Source organism: Coregonus clupeaformis, chromosome 12 (assembly GCF_020615455.1).
Source record: "Coregonus clupeaformis isolate EN_2021a chromosome 12, ASM2061545v1, whole genome shotgun sequence".
In the NCBI taxonomy this organism is placed as follows: Eukaryota; Metazoa; Chordata; class Actinopteri; order Salmoniformes; family Salmonidae; genus Coregonus; species Coregonus clupeaformis.
The window spans coordinates 44,448,513-44,470,907 of NC_059203.1; the positions used below are offsets into that span (position 1 = coordinate 44,448,513).

Here is a 22,395-nt window from a genome sequence, read left to right on the forward strand (position 1 = left end):
TAATTCGCTGTATCACAATTCCAGTGGGTCAGAAGTTTACATACACTAAGTTGACTGTGCCTTTAAACAGCTTGGAAAAATCCAGAAAATTATGTCATGGCTTTAGAAGCTTCTGATAGGCTAATTGACATAATTTGAGTCAATTGGAGTTGTACCTGTGGATGTATTTCAAGGCCTACCTTCAAACTCAGTGCCTCTTTGCTTGACATTATAGGGAAATCAAAAGAAATCAGCCAAGACCTCAGAAAAAAAATGGTTGACCTCCACAAGTCTGGTTCATCCTTGGGAGCAATTTCCAAACGCCTGAAGGTACCACATTCATCTGTACAAACAATAGTACGCAAGTATAAACACCATGGGACCACGCAGCCGTCATACCGCTCAGGAAGGAGAAGCATTCTGTCTCCTTGAGATGAATGTACTTTGGTGCGAAAAGTGCAAATCAATCACAGAACAACAGTAAAGAACCTTGTGAAGATGCTGGAGGAAACAGGTACAAAAGTATCTATATCCACAGTAAAACGAATCCTATATCGACATAACCTGAAAGGCCGCTCAGCAAGGAAGAAGCCACTGCTCCAAAACCGCCATAAAAAAGCCAGACTACGGTTTGCAACTGCACATGGGGACAAAGATCATACTTTTTGGAGAAATGTCCTCTGGTCTGATGAAACAAAAATAGAACTGTTTGGCCATAATGACCATTGTTATGTTTGGAGGAAAAAGATGAGATGTTGCAAGCCGAAGAACACCATCCCAACCGTGAAACACGGGGGTGGCAGCATCATGCTGTGGGGGTGCTTTGCTGCAGGAGGGACTGGTGCACTTCACAAAATAGATGGCATCATGAGGAAGGAAAATTATGTGGATATATTGAAGCAACATCTCAAGACATTGGTCAGGAAGTTAAAGCTGGGTCACAAATGGGTCTTCCAAATGGACAACGACCCCAAGCATACTTCCAAAGTTGTGGCAAAATGGCTTAAGGACAACAAAGTCAAGGTATTGGAGTGGCCTTCACAAAGCCCTGACCTCAATCCTATAGAAAATTTGTGGGCAGAACTGAAAAGGCGTGTGCGAGCAAGGATGCCTACAAACCTGACTCAGTTAAACCAGCTCTGTCAGGAGGAATGGGCCAAAATTCACCCAACTTATTGTAGGAAACTTGTGGAAGTCTACCCGAAACATTTGACCCAAGCTAAACAATTTAAAGGCAATGCTACCAAATACTAATTGAGTGTATGTAAACTTCTGACCCACTGGGAATGTGATGAAAGAAATAAAAGCTGAAATAAATCATGCTCTCTACTATTATTCTGACATATCACATTCTTAAAATAAAGTGGTGATACTAACTGACCTAAGACAGGGAATTTTTATTAGGATAAATGTCAGGAATTGTGAAAAACTGAGTTTAAATGTATTTGGCTAAGGTGTATGTAAACTTCCGACTTCAAATGTACATGCCCATGTGCACAAATGCACACACACACACACACACACACACACACACACACACACACACACACATAACAACCCGTTGCACCTGTAGTGCCACTGAGCCCCAGGGGAAACCTTAATTGACCCAAGAAGAGGGCCAGACGCCCACGGGAACAAGACACTGGAGTCTGAGGAAGCAAACGTAACATACTGCAGAGAGATGCAGCCTAAAAGCAATGAAACTTACTTCAGGAATGACTGGAAGTCCTCAAACACCGCCTCACATCCAGGCCACTTGCACACCCCGTGCCCATAGAGCGGGTGACTGTGGTGAGAGTGGTGGTGGTGGTCGTCTAGCGTAGATCTGGAAGAGAAAGCCAGACGTACATTAATGCCTGCCTATTAACAGTCTCTTTGTGGAGGATGTTTTAATGGCTGATGATACAGAACTACACCATTTGAAGTGGAGGATGCTGATGGGTTTGGGGAGAATGCCCCTTGTGGTGTCTCAACACAAAAGCCTGTCTTTGTGTTGACCTTTGAACTGTGGGCAGTGTGAGCCTTGTGATCTCTGCTTCCTCTCTGGCTGGAGGTGGCGGCCCTCGTAGGGGCAGCCCTTGTGAGAGGGACCCAATCTGTAATTATTTAATGTCAGTGATCCAAGTAGCAGCCCACTTTGATCCAGGCAGCCAGGGGTTCCCTGAGACGCCCTGACCGCTGAACCCTATCCCAGAACCCACCTGGAGGAACGGGCTGGCCAGTCCCACAACAAAAATCCATCTGCCAGCCTCCCGTCGAGCACAAACAGTAAATACCAAACAGCCCCTGTCTGCTTATTTACCGATCGACGGACGGACGGACCAACCGACATCAGCAGGGGCCAAACACTAGCACAACTGAGGAGAGGCTTACGGCTTCACAACATCCGCTGTAAATACCAGGATCGTCCCGAAAAACAAACTACACAACATCTTCCATATGGCAAGTCAAGTGGAAACACAGAGTATAACCAGAAACAGTACAATGCAGAGGCCTGCGCGTGTAGACGGTTTGTGTTAGAGAGCAAGACAGTCTGCCATATGGACACAGGCACTGTACAAGTGTCAGATACAAGAGTCTGGGGGACTGTCCTATATCGCTACCACCTGTGCTGCTAGTGGCTCTCTAGTCTAGCACACCACTGCTACTTACGTAATGACCCATTCTGCAGGAGGCTGAGAAGGGAGAGAGGGCAAGGGAAGATTCATTAGGTCCAAATCTCCACAGTGCTGTCGTTAGGCATTCAGTCTAACTACTATTGTCTGATTCATATGGATATGCTCTGTGTGTAAATTTGCTCTACTAAGGATGACGGTTGAAAAGCCCTCTACACAATTTAACCAATCCTAACGCATATAATTACAGAAACAATCTTTCATTTTATATATATATATATATAAATAAAAATTTAATCGGGGTGTGCCAATTTTGCAGGATTAAACTACGCTGTTGTTCAGATTAAAATCTCATTTGTATAGATGTGAGTAAAGCTGTACCTCAAGAAGGAAATTTTAAGGGTCGTCACAGGTTTTCTTGCGTTATAATTACTTGCTTAAGAGTTCACATTGTTCATAACGTGACAATTGCATTACAATTAGGGAGCAGTGAAGCATTCATGAATGTGGTTAACAGTTTTCCCCCCTCAAAAGTAAGACATATTTTAAAAAATCCAATTATGAATTATGCATACACATTAAGACCTCTGTTTTGATACAGCTAATAAATAGATGGTAGAAGATCTATTATAATGACTTTTTAACAAGGAAATGTGTGGACTGTTGAATGTAGTGCTGATTTTTAATTTAAAGAGATCCTTTTTTAATTCTTTACGAGGAGGCATGTTGGTTAATTCTTTATTAATAAGATATTGAATTGTGGAGTGTGTGCTGGGAGTCGGTGAGCACAGAGCTCGGAAGCCTCTGCTTGGCGGCAGAAGAAAACTTTTAAACGGCAAATGACTAAACAGTGGTAAATGACAGAATATACACCAAATGAGCTACATTAGTGTAATAGGAGAAGTGCCTGGGATTCTGTGAGGTTTCTCCCTATTGTGAGCTCATTCTCATTCAGCACTAGGAGAGAAAAAACAGCTCCTTTCCTCAGCTCTCTCTCTCTCTCTCAAATTCTGTGGTGGAGTTAAATGTGACTCGCACCCTGGGCAGGTCTGTTAGGATGCTATTATTGTCAGGCTGCCTTGCTGCCTGGGGGAAGAGAACTCTAATGATCTTGTAACAGCAATGAGGGAAACTGTGTCATCTGCTTCCTGCATAGAATAGGAACAAAAAGCCTCTACCTAGACAGAACGTGGCCAAATCTTCCAGGTGTTGCACTTTGTAAACACCAACAACACATAGGCCTACCATACCGCAGGCAAACACACAACCAGAGCACACTGTACACAATCTGTCTATTTTTGAGTAAGATGCTTTAGGTCATCAACAAGGTATGATCCTAGGGATCATACAGTACACTGGGACAGTCAGTCTAAGTCTATTGCTACCAAACAGAGAGAGGATTGATGTGTCTACCAAGCAGGGTCAGAGTCTGGGCATGGTCTGTCTGTACAGCCAGTCAAAATAAGGTCTATCATCTCTCAGAGTGAGTATCGATGACTACCCCAACTCCATTCTCTCGTCTCTCCTGCCACTCAAGGGTTTACCCCTAAATGATTTAATTATCATTTTCCGGGTGTAAGACAAATTAAAGGCGAGAGAGGGGAGTGTCGTGCCAAATCAGATTATTTATCTCCTTAACAGATTGCTGAGCTGAAGTCCCTGAGCTGTGGTTATTGATGGTTGCTGGGAAGTAAGTGGGCCAAATGCTTTGTAAGGAGGATGCTCTCTCTCTCTCTCTCTCTCTTTCTCTCTCTCGCTTTCTCTCTCTCGCTTTCTCTCTCTCTCTCTCTCTCTCTCTCTCTCTCTCTCTCCTCTCTCTCTCTCTCTCTCTCTCTCTCTCTCTCTCTCTCTCTCTCTCTCTCTCTCTCTCTCTCTCTCTCTCTCTCTCTCTCTCTCTCTCTCTCTCTCTCTCTCTCTCTCTCTCTCTCTCTCTCTCTCTCTCTCTCTCTCTCTCTCTCTCTCTCTCTCTCTCTCTCTCTCTCTCTCTCTCTCCATAACTCTCTCTCTTGCACAAAATGAGTGCAGTGCAGGGATGGGGACTTGATGTCAGGTACAGATAGGATACATTGCATTTATATCAGCGAATCAAAGAGACCTGGCTCACAGGGGTATTTCTCTCCTCACATCCCAAAGCTCGGACCAGCAAGAATGACTAACTGACAGGGAGAGGGCCTTCACCATGTTGGGGCGTATTCAGTCAGGATCCCTGTCTGTCCTGCTACGAGTGAGGGCTCTTGGAGGCTGCTAAAAGTGGGAACAACGTCTCTGCAGTGATTGAATTTCTCCTCCTTCCTTAAGACGGAAGTGAAAAGACCTGTGAATGATGCTTGTGGATGCACTTAAGGTTTTAGTTGCAGGCGTCGCTGTGCCTGGGCAGATTTTATATGACACATGAAACTAACTACATGGTACTTAGGGCTTGCTGTAAACCAATCTGAGCCCAGCCGGGAAAACGGGTCCATCAGAGTGGCTTGTTTCTGTTGCATGACAAAAGGACTTGCAAAACCACATCAATTAAAAGTTCATTACGTTCAGCACTGGGAGGATGAGTGGATGCTCTCTATTTACACCCAGCCCAGGCCATTATCTAAAACCTGATTATTCAAATCCCTGGATTATAACACAGACATCTCTTATAGCTTTCTATGGAATAATCATGCCTAATAATATTTCAGATTCTGTTTAGAATGGAGTCTGCATCATCAAAAGAGATGAAAAATGCTCTTGATAGTTGTATGATTTAAGCATGTGGAAATTAACATGAGCAAAGGATTATTGGTTACATGAATCTAAATTGGCATCATACAGTGTTTAATAGGGATTTTTTAATTCTCATTTATATCAGTCATCTATATTTTAAAGCCGCATTTGGAAACGTTGTGTTGCCATCCACAGCACCGGCACAGAACAGAGAGACGGGTGAGAAATCACCTGCTTGGGTTTCTGACAGATCTAAGATACTCTGTGAATATTCAACCCCAGATTGCCTTCTTCACTGGAGCGTGTGTTAAACTGCTGTTGACGTCTTCTTTAATCTCTGACAGGGAGCGCAAGGCATTGGAGGCAGCCTCTCATGCACGTCTTCTCCAATGTTTCAGCTGGGACTTGTTGTTTGGTCACATCTGAAGCAGGTGATGAAGGGAGCGTGTCAATATCCTCCCCTCTGATTAATCTTCAGCCACAGAGGCTAGAGCACAGACTGACTAACTGAGCAGACTGAATGCATCAGGGCCTGTGGATACTGTCTGCACTGAGCTAGGAGAGGTGTCTGGAGCTTGCTGTGTGAGTGTGTGTGTGTGTGTGTGTGTGTGTGTGTGTGTGTGTGTGTGTGTGTGTGTGTGTGTGTGTGTGTGTGTGTGTGTGTGTGTGTGTGTGCATGTGTGCATGTGTGTGTGTGTGCTGTGTGTGGCTGGGACAGTGTGTGCAAAGGATAGAGGTGGATCTATCTGTGTTTCCATGTAATATCTCAGTGAAATGTGGACATTCTGTGTGACCTCATAGTCAAAATATACGAAAGGAGTGTCAAAATACTGATGTCACACCGCTTGACCTAAAATGTCTCACATTATATTGAAACAAATGCATGTGATGAACTAGTATCCCGTAATCAGTAAAACATATAGCATTTATTTCCTTTCCAAATAAGGCATTCCAAGGTCCCCCATTAAGCTATAGCTGTGTGAGATAATCAGTTAGTCAGTCAGGTTCTCCATGCAGGCCTGTATCTCCCCACTACTACCATAGAGGACTATCTATCTGCCTGTCTGTGTTTGAACCCCTCTCCACCTCCCAAGGCCTGATGGTTTAGAGTGCTAAACGTGTTTTCATCTGCATTGCCTTCATAATGACACACAGGTTTTGATCAGTGAAACACAAGTCAGATGTTGTGCAGTGAGCTCATGGCGCCTGGAGGCTTCTCACCAGCAGTTCAGAGATCAGCGCCTCAGTGCAAGAAAGCAAGTCAACGTGTTGGATGCCAAATTAATTCCTTCCTTAAAGACACAGAGGCTCAGGGAAATATTTTGGAAAACCTACAAATATCACATCAAGCCTCCAACGAAAAGAGGGGTTGTCTAACTTAGATACATCAGATCAACATCGTTTTCAAATATTGATAGTGTATTTTTTATATCATGTAATAATAAATGGTCTCTGTTTGACACATACACTACCGTTCAAAAGTTTGGGGTCACTTCGAAATGTCCTTGTTTTCCATGAAAACATACATGAAATGAGTTTGAATAGGAAATATAGCAAAATGCATAGGAAATGTAGTCATTGACAAGGTTAGAAATAATGATTTTTAATTGAAATAATAATTGTGTCCTTCAAACTTTGCTTTCGTCAAAGAATCCTCAATTTGCAGCAATTACAGCCTTGCATACCTTTGGCATTCTAGTTGTCAATTTCTTGAGGTAATCTGAATAGATTTCACCCCATGCTTCCTGAAGCACCTCCCACAAGATGGTTTGGCTTTATGGGCACTTCATACGTACCATACGGTTAAGCTGCTCCCACAACAGCTCAATAGGGTTGAGATCCGATGACTGTGCTGGCCCCTCCATTATAGACAGAATACCAGCTGACTGCTTCTTCCCTAAATAGTTCTTGCATAGTTTGGAGCTGTGCTTTGGGTCATTGTCCTGTTGTAGGAGGAAATTGGCTTAAATCAAGCGCCGTCCACAGGGTATGGCATGGCGTCTTCAAGATCCCTTTTACCCTGTACAAATCTCCCACTTTACCACCACCAAAGCACCCCCAGGCAATCACATTGCCTCCACCATGCTTGACAGATGGCATCAAGCACTCCTCCAGCATCTTTTCATTAGGTCTGAGTCTCACAAATGTTCTTCTTTGTGATCCGAACACCTCAAACTTCGATTTGTCTGTCCATAACACTTTTTTCCAATCTTCCTCTGTCCAGTGTCTGTGTTCTTTTGCCCATCTTTTCTTTTTATTGGCCAGTCTGAGATATGGCTTTTTCTTTGCAACTCTGCCTAGAAGGTCAGCATCCCGGAGTCACCTCTTCACTGTTGACGTTGAGACTGGTGTTTTGCGGGTACTATTTAATGAAGCTGCCAGTTGAGGACCTGTGAGGCGTCTGTTTCTCAAACTAGACACTCTAATGTATTTGTCCTCTTTCTCAGTTGTGCACCGGGGCCTCCCACTCCTCTTTCTATTCTGGTTAGAGACAGTTTGCGCTGTTCTGTGAAGGGAGTAGTACACAGCGTTGTACGAGATCTTCAGTTTCTTGGCAATTTCTCGCATAGAATAGCCTTCACTTCTCAGAACAAGAATAGACTGATGAGTTTCAGAAGAAAGTTATTTGTTTCTGGCCATTTTGAGCCTGTAATCAAACCCACAATTGCTGATGCTCCAGACACTCAACTAGTCTCAAGAAGGCCAGTTTTATTGCTTCTTTAATCAGCACAACAGTTTTCAGCTGTGCTAACATAATTGCAAAAGGGTTTTCTATTGATCAGTTTCTTTTGAACGGTAGTGTATTCCAATTAAAGTTAGAATGTGTTTTTATTTAGTTATGTAATATAAATGATGCTAATTATATTTAACTAAAGAATACAGTAGATTAACTGTATAGTCTGAATTGCTTGGCTTCAATATGTTCTGAACGCCACACCTATAGAAGGCTAGTTGTCTCTTCTATTGTATTGTGAAATTGCTATATGTTTTCACCAATGTCAGAAACGTCACTATCCGGAGGGAAAGCGAAGGTTGCAGGGTGTGTGTTTTTCTGTTGTTGAGAGGACGTTGGTAATTTGAATTGTATTTAACCAAACGGAGCCCTGCAAGTCACAGCTGCAGTTTCCTAAGTGCAACTGAAATAACAGCACCCTTGACCCTCTAATTAATAGTGTGCTGATCCCATTTCCATTACTGCAATCTAAACTCCAAATCACTCCCTCGCTCCCAGGTGTTTCACTGCAATCCCCAGCTGGATTCAGAAACACAGAACAAGCATGTGTCTTAATGAAAATAGGAAGGTACTTACAAACTATAAATTAATATTCATCTGTGGGCAAAGCCCTTTGGGAACATGTCCATCAACTTAGACCCCTTCAAGGAATTGCAGTTTTTAAATGGGGGCGATGTAGGCCTCCTGTTTTCTTTAGTCAAAGATGACAGCAAAGAGAATGTCACACATAATGAGTTCCAGTTAGATTTTTTTTCATGAAGTAGAAAGGACATATGTATGCCTAGTTGCACCCCAGTTTAGAAAAAGAGGTCAGATTGTGGCGAATATCATAATCTGTGGTATCTTTAATGTTAAATCAATGAGCACAACTTCATTAGTAACACATTCAGTCACAACCCATTCCCTGGAAATATAAAACATATTGTACCCAGCATGTTACACAGAAGCTGTTGGCTCAGGAGGAAGAGGAAGCCAGATAGCGAGAGAGAGAGAGACAACTCACCCTTCTCTCTTCAGAGAGTGGCTCATGTACTGTCCGTTGGTGGAGGCGTGTTGGTTGAGGAGGGGGTTCTTGGGGGGTTGTGGCGAGGACAGGTCCAGGCCGCGGTGGCTATTGTTGCTGCTGCTGTTCTCTTCCTTCACGTTCGTCACCTCCTTCCACAGCTGCTGAAGCTCCGCTGGAATCATGCCTGAAACAAACAAATTGGATAACTAAATCAATTAACAGCTAATCCAACTCTCTTCGTCACATAATTAAATCAAAGGGTCTGTAAACAAAGCCAAGTATTAATTAAAAAATATTCCACTAGAGGGTAATGCACGGAGAGTGCTTGCTCCCCCCTGCTCTCTCCCTGTGATCTGAAGCGTGTTCGTACACACAAATCCTTGGCATTCACACGCATTTCATGCCCAAAGTAAATAATTAACATCCAGACAAGGCATGAAATCTGAATAATCACCATCATTTCTCCTACAAGAGGAGAGGCAGAACACACACAAAAAGTTTACAATAGCAACGTTACAACCAAAACAGCCCACACCACCCCACCTTCTACAGAAACAGGACCCTGGGGTAATATTCTCAAAAGCGCATTAATGTGCAAAATACTTAAAGCTCTGCACCGCCTCCAATTGACACAGAAGACTTAAACCTCATTTAACAAGTCAAGCACATGCATCTCACACAGCAGCCTTAGAAAGCAAAAAAATCCCTAGAAGACAAGACATTTTCTTGTGTTGGAACACATACACTGAGAGAGCATGTTGTCTCTCCTGCTGACTGACAGAGATCCTGACACCCTCAGATTGGGGATGAGAAAGGATAATGCCGTGTCTGTACACCATCTCTAAGAGAACCCAGCCATTGTTTGCACACAATGTATATGTGTATGTATCCGTATGTACAGTGTCTGTTACCACCGCGCCAGAGAAGCCTGCTTTCATTTGACATAAATGAGGCAAAAGCTGATAAGAAAAATAAAATCCCCCCGTGAGGGTATGTTCTCTAGCCGTTTGCATTGTCATTCAAAAATGTATTTGGTTAACTCATATTTTTAATAGCATATTGAAAGATCCACTTTGGGAATGTGTGCAAATTTGTATTGGGTATTCAGATCTGTCCTTAAATGAGTCACATGTTTAAAACATACTGAAAGACCCTTTGGATATGCTGTGAATTCAACTGGATGTAAAAGACCACTCGTTTAACATTACAATTAATTAAATCCATTCTAAAAATGAGCAATGGCAAATGAAAGATGATTTGCACATGCTTATCTCGGATGGGTTTATATTCTCCGGATTCCCCCCCTTTTAATCACTCCCTCTATAGATACCAGAAGTGGCCCTTTCAAGCGCCAGATCGTAATACAAAATGCTTAGTCTTAATTTATTCCTGTTGTGGAAAATAACTGTGAAGTGAAGATCTCAATACGATCAGCAAAAATATTTTTAATTTGATAAGCTACTGAAGATTTTAATTATGCTCGTAATGGAGAACATTGGCCTAATGAGGCGAAGGACTCTGGAGAGACGCAGGGGCTAAGAACTGTGAAATGAGTCTGATAGGATTGCTGTAAATTCACACTAGATCGTTTGCATATCAAAGAGCAGGAAATGATTGCAGGACAAATCAATAACCTTTCCACGTTCCAAGGAGTGTCTTTCCTCATTGTAATATTCTAACACACTCTCCTATATTCTGCCAAAACTGTATATTCTCTCTCTCTCTCTCTCTCCTCTCTCTCTCTCTCTCTCTCTCTCTCTCTCTCTCTCTCTCTCTCATTCTTTGACGTACCTTAATCAAAGGACACAGCCATGAAAGATGCCAAATGTTCCTGTTTGCACAAAAGCATGCTAATCCTTCGGTTGTTGCTTCTCACTTGACTTATTAAAGTCCCATTGTTGTTTTGATGGTGGGAATGATCCTTGAAGGGAAAGTTTTCCATGATGATGGTTTGTCTGGATGGGGAAGGTCACTGCTGGAGTGAGTGTCCTGTGCTTCAACAGTGGGAACAATCATTTTCCCCCCACTTGGTGCCCATTGACAGTGGGCGATGTATTTTTAGCCTGTGTGGCTGACAGAATGGCCCACTCTCCCTCAATTACCAGCCAGTTCTGGTGACCCCGACACCACTGTTTACTCAGATGAAACAGGTCCCATAGACTCCTCTGATGAGAGGGGTAACGGACTGGGACCAAGCTGTCTCCTTCCTAACGTACCCCCTTATTTCTCTCCCACTCTATCCCCTGCTCCTATGTTCTTCCTTGTCCTCATTGGATCTCTTGAAACTGAGGGTTGTTCATGATAACAAATTACAATAAAATGTAAAGCTATGAAAATCTCAAACAGTATTGTATTCTATGTTTGGACAAACGGTGTTCTATTTTTCCTGAAAAGGCAGCATCTGATTTCTATGGTAGACATAGAACACTGATCTCTAAATCCTTTTTTGTCTCCCCAGTCTGTCCATTTTTTAAATGCAGGATTGGTTTATCCTCCCTTTTCATTTTTCAACAACGCTATTCCACTCATTATAGGTTGGAAATACAGACAAGCATTTTAAAAAATGTATGTTGTTGGGACACTTGATTGATCACCGGACTGGCAACTCAATTTTACCTCTGCAGGTAGCTCTGGCACCCAGACAGGCAGAGCTCTTCAACCTTTTCCTGTCCTTGTACCTCCGTACCCAGGTGACTATGTTCAAGCAAGCAGAAAGTTGATTTAAGGTTCATAATGACATCAGTTTCAGGCCATCATCCACAGAATAAAAAATAGCCCCTATCCTCTGGGTTCTTTCAACTCTGCTGTTTCTTTCCACACAGAGCCAATACCATGGGGGGACGGTGACACCACTATTAGTTTATTGCTCCATCAGGCAGAGACCTCTGGTGCACCCCTGTTTATATTCCTGTAATCACTGGCCTAGTGATATGCACCCCTTAGGCCTAAAATATGTTACCTCCTAATGCTGTAGGAACTATTACCAGTGTCGCGCTGCTGGCCAAATCAATCACTGACTGGGGGAGCGTATTACCTACCGCTGTCCCTGATGTGCCGCTGCTGCACTGAGAACAGCTTCATGCTTCGCCACATTCTTTGCTTTCATATTACCGACAAATTTGTCCTGTCACTGTCCCATTGCCCTCTCTTGGACAACTTAACTGATGTTCTCCAGCGATGAGAGGTCAGTCTGTTACATCGCCGCCTGGGAGGCCACAGGGCCACAAAAGACACTTTAGCCAATCAGGGCAGGCGCAGAGAGGGGCAAGCAGCGACACACACACGCACGCACGCGCACACATGCACACACACACACACACACCTGGCAGCTGCACCTGAGAGAACAGAGTGGAGCGAACATTGCCGTCTCTCTCATGCTCCACAGGTCAAGAGGAGAGGCTTTTGGGGGAAGGAGGGGAGGGGGGCGCTGGATCAAATTTATATTTATGGGAGTTATATCCTCCCCAAACACATTATTGTAATTTATAACAGATACTGTCTGACCGCTTCCAAGACTTTGAACATTAATGTCAAAAGAATTTACCGCGAGAGAAACAAATTAAGGTTCAGATAAAGAGAACAACTGGTTGTCATCCAAATAGCACTCTTCAAGCTTCTACTCAATTACTTCCTTCACATTTTGGTATTAAATGATAACTCAATGTAATTCTTCATGTCAATTTGTAATGAAAATGTTTTATACTGTCTCTATCAACAATTCCAGTAAGCATGAGACAAAACAACACAAATAAAATAAACCATGTTATACATGTACAATATTTTCAAAGTATAAATGACATGCCTCCTTCTAAAACATTCAGAGCTGTTAAAATCATTTTTGTGAAATCTATTATCTCAGAACACCATGAATGCATGGGAGAGCACAATACAATTATAATGTCATGAGAGATTGAATTTTTCAAATAATTTGATTTTGATTCTGAATTTGGAATAAAGGGGAATAAGGCTGATCTGTCTGATCATCGCCTCTGTGTATAAAAGTCATCCTAATTCATCGCCTCAGCCCAAACGAATAACTTCAAACAGTCAAGCAGAACATATGTAGAATAGGAAGGGAAACTCAGCCTGATGGTAAGTGTTTTAACAGCTGTCTTACATAGAGTTAACCACCAATGGTTTCCAAGGGCAGCCTAACCAAGTACCACTCAGTAAAATACTGAAACCAACCAACATACTGTGCGGTAAGATTCAATTCCTCATTTCAGTTTGTATAAATAATAACAAAGAGAAACGATACCTTATTTGTATCTTAAACTGTCATCTGACAAAACATGGCTGAACAAACAAAGAGTGTATGGTTACTGTATCCTGTTTGAGATGGCCTTAGAGGTATTTGATGACACTAAGCATAAGCAAAGAGTCAACAGGATGTCCAGTAACTGTTGTGCACTTCCATAAAGAACAGCAAGCTGCCATATCGCTAGGGCAATGCTTTACTCACAGGGCGTATGTTTGCCAGATATCCGACACAAGGTAATTCATAAACGTACATTAACAGCACATTGGTGGTCCCCGCCTGTGCCTATGGCAATCATCTGCCAGTGGATGAGTGATCCCATACAGTCCAAACAATAACATGACTGAACAAACCCTGTTTTGGTTTGCTTATTACCTAAGTTCCCCCACCCTTCCCATTTTATCGCCTTATCTTGTTATTTCAAAACTGTTTGTCTTAGTGTGGAATGAATAGTCTATGTCATGTTCCAAAACGCTATGAATGAGTCTTTGTCATTGGGCTGCTCCTTAAGAAAATATTAATAAACAAATTAAGAAATAAACTTCCTGGCTTAACAACAAGTATTGACTCACACCACCATACCCTTATGGGAGATTTCACAATAAGAGGTTCAGTGGCAGTTTAGTAACAATGGTTCCAGTCTTCCTCTGGGCTTAGGAGGGATTGCCACTAGGCCAACACCCAGTATGATGCCATTCTAAGAGAAAGGTATGAATGGAGAGTCCAGAGACAGAGGCTGAAGGAAAGGGGGAATCTATACACCATGATAGTAACAGGGGAGGAACACACTACATGCAGTATAAATGAAACAAGGGGGTAGGTGGGAAACACTTCTAACGAGAGTTGTATACTGTAGTCAAGGCAGATGCAGTACGATATTTCATTGGGGTAAAGCGAGTCTAGGGTATTTTAGCGTTTGTGTGTGTATGTTTGTGGGGGGACTGCTGGGGGAAGGTGTAATCCCCTGTGTGGAGGTGTGTTGTACAGTACAGTAGAGCACTGACCCTGAGTGAGCGAGTGCAGGGGCAAGGTGGTCTGTCCAGGCTGGATGGTGAGCAGGCCTTGTCTCTGGAGGTTGAGCAGGTGCTGCTGCTGGAGCTGTTGGACCTGCATGAGCTGCTGCTGGAAGGCCAACTGCTGAGCCTGCTGCTGCTGCTGAGGACGACACACACACACACACACACAAACAGAAAGAGACACACCATGAGCAAACACACAAACAGGACATGGGTAACCCAGAGCAAACAAAAAGTACATTATTTTCATACTGTTTTGGATTGTACATATTGATTGAACACAGAAACATGCAAATTCTAGTGTAGTGAACCAGTGGAAAAACACATGCGGATCATATAGTGCATCCTGTATGTCTGAATATTTGTGTGCTTTTGCACATGTTATGTTCTCTCAAACAGGATACAGTATGTTTGCTCACACGAAAATACACACCTTCTCTCATACACGCACGCACGCACACGCACACACACACACACACACACACACACACACACACACACACACACACACACACACACACACACACACAATCCCAATCGAACCACACCACACACAAACACACACAAACACACACTCACACATTCAACACACCATGTGGGTTTGTCTGTGCACACTTAAGACAGGTACAGTATATATCCCTCTCTCTCTTAATTAACGAGGAGTCAGGAGGCAAATGACAAACAATGAAACAACATAGTTAATCATTCATAATAAGAGCCACAGTATTTTAATTACACCCATTCATAATTCAGCAAACAACGTGTGACGAAATCAAAGTGTTTAATAGCCACACCAGCTAGTCTCACAACTCTCTCAGGCGCGGCACTGAGCTTGGGGAGGTGTTTATTTCCCCCCCAGTGCAGCAAGTTGATTTGAATCATAGAGTGACTGAAGAACAGACGTCTTGTTCATCTTACAGTACTATGACTATACCACTCTGGGAAAGCTAGAGACTCATTTCCTCGGTCTAGAAAGTGAAAGGTGTAAAGTGAGGCAGTAAAGAGAGTGAGAGAGAGAAAGAGAGATGTGTGGTGTAGTGTGGTGTAAACCAATAAATAGAAGGAAAGTATGTAATATCCCTAACCTTCTTCGAATCAAAACAAATGGGGAGATGTTTAGATAACAGAGGAGTGGAGAGACTGGCCATTTAACCCTACCATTAACCCCAGTCTCAGCGTCACCATCAAAATATGGATTATTATTCCTTAAACAACAACTGGAGATAACGATCAATCAAGACAAAGCTCACCTTGTTATGTTTTCTCTGACAGATAAGGACAGCCAAACAAAATAAGCCTGGGAGAGGGCAGGATATTAGGCTATATATATGAGTATACAAGGCCAATTGTCAAGGGGGGGGTGGGGGGCATTCAAATCAACCCGGGCTGCCAAGCTGTGCACCGCACCCTGTTACCAAACACAGGATACACCACTTTGTTTACGTCTCACAATTGAGCGCATACAAAAAAGGTCTCGGTGCAACGCTGCTGTCAGGTCACTGGCCGGCGGCTCAGAAACCGCTGAAATAGCCAGATAAAATGTTCCCCTCCTCCGCCCGTCCTGGTCTGCCTGTCAAAGGTCTGCCGGGCTTCCTTTCCCCTCCCCTTATCTCCCCACGCCCAGCCTCTGCTCCACAGCTCAGTAAAAATAAAGCCCTGAACACACACAGTACTGTACACTACACCGGTCTGATATGGAGAGACCTTCTCATAATGTTAGTCTGATCAGGATGATGTTGTGTCATATTGATGGACTAGCATTTAAGCATGGGCTAGGTGAGAGGGTGTATTCATGAACACCTATTTCTATGGTTTATGTTCTAAACTATATGGAGCATATTTGATGAAGAGCTCATTGACGTTTCAGTGTAATTAATTAGTGATTCAGTTGGCATGTGATTCTTCCAATCTAACAGCCTTTAAAAAATAAAAATAAATTATGGTGTTTCTTTTTCACAAAAGTGTCTTCAATAGGACTCTTCTCTGTACTGTAGCTCCCGTCTGTCTGACAGCATAAGACAAAGATGCTAATGGTACTACGGGGGCGGGAGTTCACAGGGAACAATGTCTTTCATCAGTGCCCTAAATAAATATAGGGTGGCTTTTAAAAACTGAGAAATTAAATGAATTTAACTCTCTCCCCATCAGATTTCTTTCTTGTGGTCTCATCAGCTGACAGCAGCTCCCGTGCTCTCCCAGCGTGCAGACACATTAAAACCCCCAGCTCAATAGACCAAATAAGAGGTTAACAAGAAGTGGCACGAGGGAGAGAAAAATACAGTCCCTGACAATTGATACAGAGTGGCAGTGGCAGCCCTTTATTGTCAAGCTTCAAATATAAAGTTAAAGATCTTTGAAAAACTAAATTTTGATGTCTTTAAAATAAAAGAGGCACAAAGCAACAACAGGGGGTTATTGTCTGCCAGCCACGGGGGAGTCGCGGCACAATTCTTATTCTGTCTTTTGATGGCTGCAGCAGCTAGAAATGCAATTGAGGGGGGAGGGGGGGCGCAACACATAGGAGAGCAGAAGGAGAGCCTCTCGAGGCTGCATCCATTTCCTGTGATCATACATAATACGCTTCAAAAGTTGTTTTTTTAACACTCTGTTCAGCTGATCAATTGCACCTCCTTCTGACTAGCACAACCCCCCCAGTTCGAGTCGTGTTTACATCAGATGCGACTTGGTGACAGGCCCTATCTGAGGCCAAGGAGCTCTGCTGTCACGTTGATTTATGGGAGCATCACACCACAACTTGTCCAAATTGAAGCCTGCAGTTCATTAATTAGAGAGCTGGGACTTTGAAGTCGGTAGCTCCGACAGTGTGTGTGTGAGCATGTGTGTTTGTTCGTTCACGTTTGTGCCCGAGCGTGTGTGAGTGTGTTTTTAACATTTGGCTTAATTTATATCCTTTTTTTCTCACCCTCCCCAAACGTGGCTCTCAGAGGGGAAAAGAGAGAAAATTCCCTGATTGTCTTTGAATTTCGTTTGACCGCACAATAATCATTCCTTTGTCCAGAGTGATGCCTGTATCTGCGAGTCATTAACACGCATTGAGCCGCCGCTGATGAGCCAGGGGAAGAAGGAGAGCGTGGGCAACAAGGCTGGGAGCACTCCCTGCACTGATATCTCACAATTACATGCATTCTCTCCAATTGCCGTTTCCATGCTAATTACCAAGGAAGCTTCTCAGATTTATATGCTCGACGTTTCAGCCTTTCTTTTCCCCTTCCTTTGATTATTGGCTACAAGGGCGCTCATACGAAGGGCACACTTTGTTGTAGGACCCTTGTTTACTGGAGCGAAAATAAGAAAAAAACTGCACAAACATCGCCTGAGCAGCAGTACCAGCCCCAGTCCCTGGAAGAAGAGGAATCATCAGTATTCTTAGTTTATAAAGTTATTACTGGTATTTACCCAGAGAGCCTGACATGCTAATCAGAAGCATGAGTGCACTTGATTCTTTCACTCTCTTTTTTTCTTCTTCTTCTTAAAAACCACAGCCTCTGAACAGATGGCGAGAGGGAGAGAACAAATGCCTTCCATGCTCTGCTCTGAGCTTGGCTGAGGCTCTTACTGCCGGGGCAACACGTGAGTTGAGTAAGGCAGCGGCGTGCAGCGGTGCTGATGGTGATGATGTCAGCGTAGTGAGCCTACCTCTTTACTCTGCTTGCCCGCATGCTGCTGCTGGAGGAGCTGGAGGTGGAGCTGTTCCTGCTGTTTCTTGTAGAACTCTTGGAGTTGCTGCTGCAAAAGACATCGGAGCTACGTCTGAGTGAGAGCTCACCAACCAATCAATGTATCAGGGCCAAGCTAAACTCAGCAGTGGGCCGTGGGATACTTTCAACACTCTGGCTGTTCTATATTTGATACAGTTTCATGTTCAGAAGGAATGCTAGTGCACTGTAGATCATTCCCTTTAAAACACTGTTCATATGGTAGTTGGTGTGGGGATGTTGATGTGTTCTATGTACTGCATGTGTGTCGTATGTGTGTCCCATGCATTTACCTGTTGTAACATGAGGGCCTGCTGCTGTTGCAGGAGCACCTGGAGCTGCTGAGGGCTCAGGACCTGCTGCTGGAGGATCTGCTGCATCTGCTGGGGAGTTATTACCTGGGGTGTCATCATAGCCACTGAGACTGGAACCTATAAGAGATACACAGAGGAGACATTAAGGACAGATCAGTCACTAACCTGGTCTATGAGAGAGACAGTGGTACAGCAAAAGACTGACATAGCCAGGATACATGATTTATAGGATTAGATGACCACAGCAAAGAAAGAGAACTGGAGGACAACAAGCTTGTCACTAGTTAACACAGCCACAAAGTCATATTGCTATTGCTACAATTTCTATTCTTAAACACTGCTAACCTTATGCCTAAGCGTAATTGTAAATTAAGACCAAAAAGCTCATTTTTGTTTTCATGAATATTGTAACTAGGGACAATCGGACAAGCAGAGACGGTAAAGACTACAGCAGGTCAACCAGACTAATTGTCAGGGGCTACACACACCAACACAGCTACTCAAAAGAGACAGCTAAGGATAGCCCAGCCCCTCAACCCCTCTGGTCTGTACTGGAGAAATCACCTGGAGTGTCATCACAGCGAGAGATGCTACACCCCCTGAGCTGTAATGACACGAGACAGCCAGGCTTGCAGTAAGCCTGTGGAGAATCTACTACAGGCTCCGACCTTCAGCACAACAGCCCTCTCCAGACACACACACACCTAGCACAAGGCTGTCCAAGGTCTGATTGCTTCTGTTTTGATGCTTTCTTAAGCTGATCATTTGAGGTGATCTGCAAATAGCAGAAAATGCAAAGATAGGCCACACACTGTAGGTACAATAGCTCTCTTTGTACATAAGCCATGTCATATGAGAGCATTTCATTAGAATATTGTCAACGGCAATTTATTTAACGTAGAAATAAAACGCTGGCGCCATGCCTTGAGGAGGGCACACACTGACACAGGCCCTTAACTAACTCCTAACAAAAAGGTGTGAGTGGATGACTCTTCAAAACAAGTGATTTGTTATGACACTGAGAGAGCCCCACAGTTGTCAGGCTGCCTTAATTGCTCCGGCGGCATTGTGGCTTCCCAGAGTGTCTGGATGCTGCCACTCACAGCTGTGATGTGCCATACCATTAAAAGCCCCTTTCGCTGACATTTTAGTGACAAACAGCTACTGAGATATACTTGATAGCGTCTCACATTTGCAGCTGTTAACATGTCGTGGTGTGTGTGGTAGAACTGTGCTCTGCGTCTCTGAGGCTAATGTCGCCCGGCTGATAGAGCGGACATTAGGGGTGACAGTCTGTCTTCGCCAAGGTTACCCAAATTGTATCACGTCCTCATAGCTAATGACGGTCCTTTGAATTTTTCATGCATCTCTGAATGTGATGTAGCTGTTTGGAATCTATCTAGCTGGTGGGGTGTTCTCTGACACCTGCAGCATGCATATCACCTTATTCATTTTCCACATTGGAACATAAAACAAAACTAAAACGGGTCATAATGAGCAGCTTGTACTCTCACAGCGCTGGAAAGGGCAGTAGTGTTAAACAGGACGCTGTGGCGCTGACGCTGATTCTCTCTGTAAACTTCATTGAGAGGTGCTCCGAACTGCGTTACGCGATTAGAGTCGTTTTGTCCTCCTGTAGGGGAAACTCAAGAGGTTTTGCTCCACCCAAGACCCAACGCACTTAACATTTCTCATTTTCAGTACGAGGTGGCGAGAGGATGAAAATGCAATATTAATTCCTTCCGTATTACGTCTTAATATGCAGTCCATCTTGACTTTTTCATTTGGCTTGTCATTTGCATAGCCAAGGCTCCCGTTCCTAATTTCACAGTCATTATACACTGATGTCCTTTTTTCTCAGCATCACTAATTTTGATGAACTATTTTGAAGGTCAACCAGGCAGCGTGTCTTGATACAGTATAAGCCCTCTACGTGATGCGATAGATATAGACCTGCCGTTAAAAACCGCCTCAGCACCAGTGACAATTACCTCACACACACCAAGGACAAATAATAATGACTCTTCTTTGATGTTTTATATTAAATTACATGAGGGAAACGATCTACTTCAGATTTGACATGCTCTACTTTTACGGGCAGTAAACGTAGCCAGGGTTATTTTCACATGTATTTAACCGGTTTTTATTATGCATATTCAATAGTACATGTTTTATAGAGTCTAACATAGAGATCCAGTGTAGAGAAATAGAATTAACACAATATTTTAATCACTTTCACACTTCTCAATAACTGACAATTTCATTACAAATTGCATTGGAATTTCATTCAATTAATTTCCTTCTTCTTTTTTTTACACCTTGAGCAACACATCCTCTGGTTCAGGAAGCTTCACACCTCTCCCTGTCATGATTGCGGGGTCTGGTCCACTGTAACTACTGTTAGACACCCAGAGACGGCAGGCAAAGCCATGGCAAGAGGCTATTACAGCCAACATTTTATTACCCATTACTACTGAGGTCATTAGCAGTGAGAGGGATTGTACGGTTCTTAACCTATTGATCATTGTAACTTCTACCATTTAATCCTGTGTTGAATGAGTGAAAATCTGCCTAAGACAGGGGGCTATTGAGGGGAAGGGTGGGAGGGAGCACTTTAAGTGAAAAATATGGCCCTGGCTGGTGTATCATGCCTATTTAAAGCAAACACGGGCCGCCAGTCTCCATTTAGAATGCTCTCCATATGGCACACTCCCTTATCTCTGGTTAACATCATGACTCCAGATGATTCAAAGAAATATATGTACATATAAAGGGAGTCTGAGGGAGAATTCTCTGTCTGTCTGGTTAATTAAAAGAGAATAGGAGAGTTTATAGGATTTATGGATTTCAGTAAGGCGTGGCGCTCTCCAGGTGCCTCACGTACATAAACATTCAAGCCTGGAACATTCTCACACAGCTGCAGTGTGACTGTAGGCAATATACCAGTGCAGGCCTGCTGGCCAACACTCACTCACACACACACACACACACACACACATAAGCATTAAAAAACTTGCACACACAGGCACTTAAAGTCCATACAGCATGTGTACTCACACGTATAGTTAAACATGCAGTCCGGAAACTATAGCACAACAAATTCGTAACATATTGTACGAATTGGATTCATAACATATCATATGAATTGCAACCCCCAAAAAACACATTATTTTTTGGCAGGACGTAACATATCATACGAAATGGATGACATAGTACACAATTGAAAGGGGTAGTACACGGGGACACATCATGAGCACCACCTTTAAATTGAATGGCTGAAATTATACAAAAGTTCTGGAGCATCACTTTTTACAATATGTAACTACAACGATATTAATAACAAATACTAAGACTATTTTTAATCCGGTAAAAAAACGAATTGTGTTATTTATTCCTGCTTTCAAAGATGCAAACTGTGACAGTTTAAATTGCCACTGTCCAATGCAAATACAGCAGTAATACCGCTCCCTTATATATCTGTCATTATTATCATGACAGTAACATACAACAGGTTAGCCACATTTCTAAAATATAATCTATTTACAAAAATAGTTCTGAAACTATGCATTTTTAGTTGCTCCTAAGAGAGGAGGTTAGCGTAGCAGGCACCGTCTGATGCCGTGCTGCTTGGAGAACAGAGCAGGAGCATGTTCAGAGTGAAGGGAAGGCACAGCACAGAGTGATGGGAGCCTCTGCTCTGGTTAGGACTGCTGCCTTCAAAGGACACTAAGCCAACTTCTCTTTGTGCGCCACCACCGAGAACATCCACGGAAATTATTTTCTAATGAGGAAATATTGGCCACAGATCTGACGATGTTGGAAATTCACTGATTCACACTTAATGAAAACGCTCTCTGACCAGCGTTCCCCCAGAAGGCAAAGGTCAAAGTGTGGTGAGAGAGAGAGAGAGAGAGAGAGAGAGAGAGAGAGAGAGAGAGAGAGAGAGAGAGAGAGAGAGAGAGAGAGAGAGAGAGAGAGAGAGAGAGAGAGAGTTGTTGTTGTAGTTGCTGTTAATGGTAATCCCATTTCCACTACTATTATTATTATTATTGCTGTT

The 22,395-nt window shown here is 43.2% G+C and overlaps 1 protein-coding gene across 12 annotated transcripts in view; it reads right to left on the reverse strand.

Moving 5' to 3' along the window:
• LOC121578273 (forkhead box protein P1-B) overlaps window positions 1–22,395 on the reverse strand; it is a 210,146-nt gene that overhangs the window by 21,600 nt on the left and 166,151 nt on the right. For 9 of the 12 annotated variants that reach the window (XM_045223875.1, XM_045223874.1, XM_045223879.1 and 6 more), the window contains 5 exons: window positions 18,318–18,455; window positions 17,966–18,055; window positions 14,297–14,447; window positions 9,032–9,218; window positions 1,688–1,804 (listed from right to left, as the gene is read on the reverse strand). In XM_045223875.1, the coding sequence (XP_045079810.1) occupies window positions 1,688–1,804; window positions 9,032–9,218; window positions 14,297–14,447; window positions 17,966–18,055; window positions 18,318–18,455 (683 nt within the window). The remainder of the gene's footprint in view (window positions 1–1,687; window positions 1,805–9,031; window positions 9,219–14,296; window positions 14,448–17,965; window positions 18,056–18,317; window positions 18,456–22,395) is intronic. The other 3 variants (XM_045223878.1, XM_045223880.1, XM_045223877.1) reach the window with 3 other exon arrangements.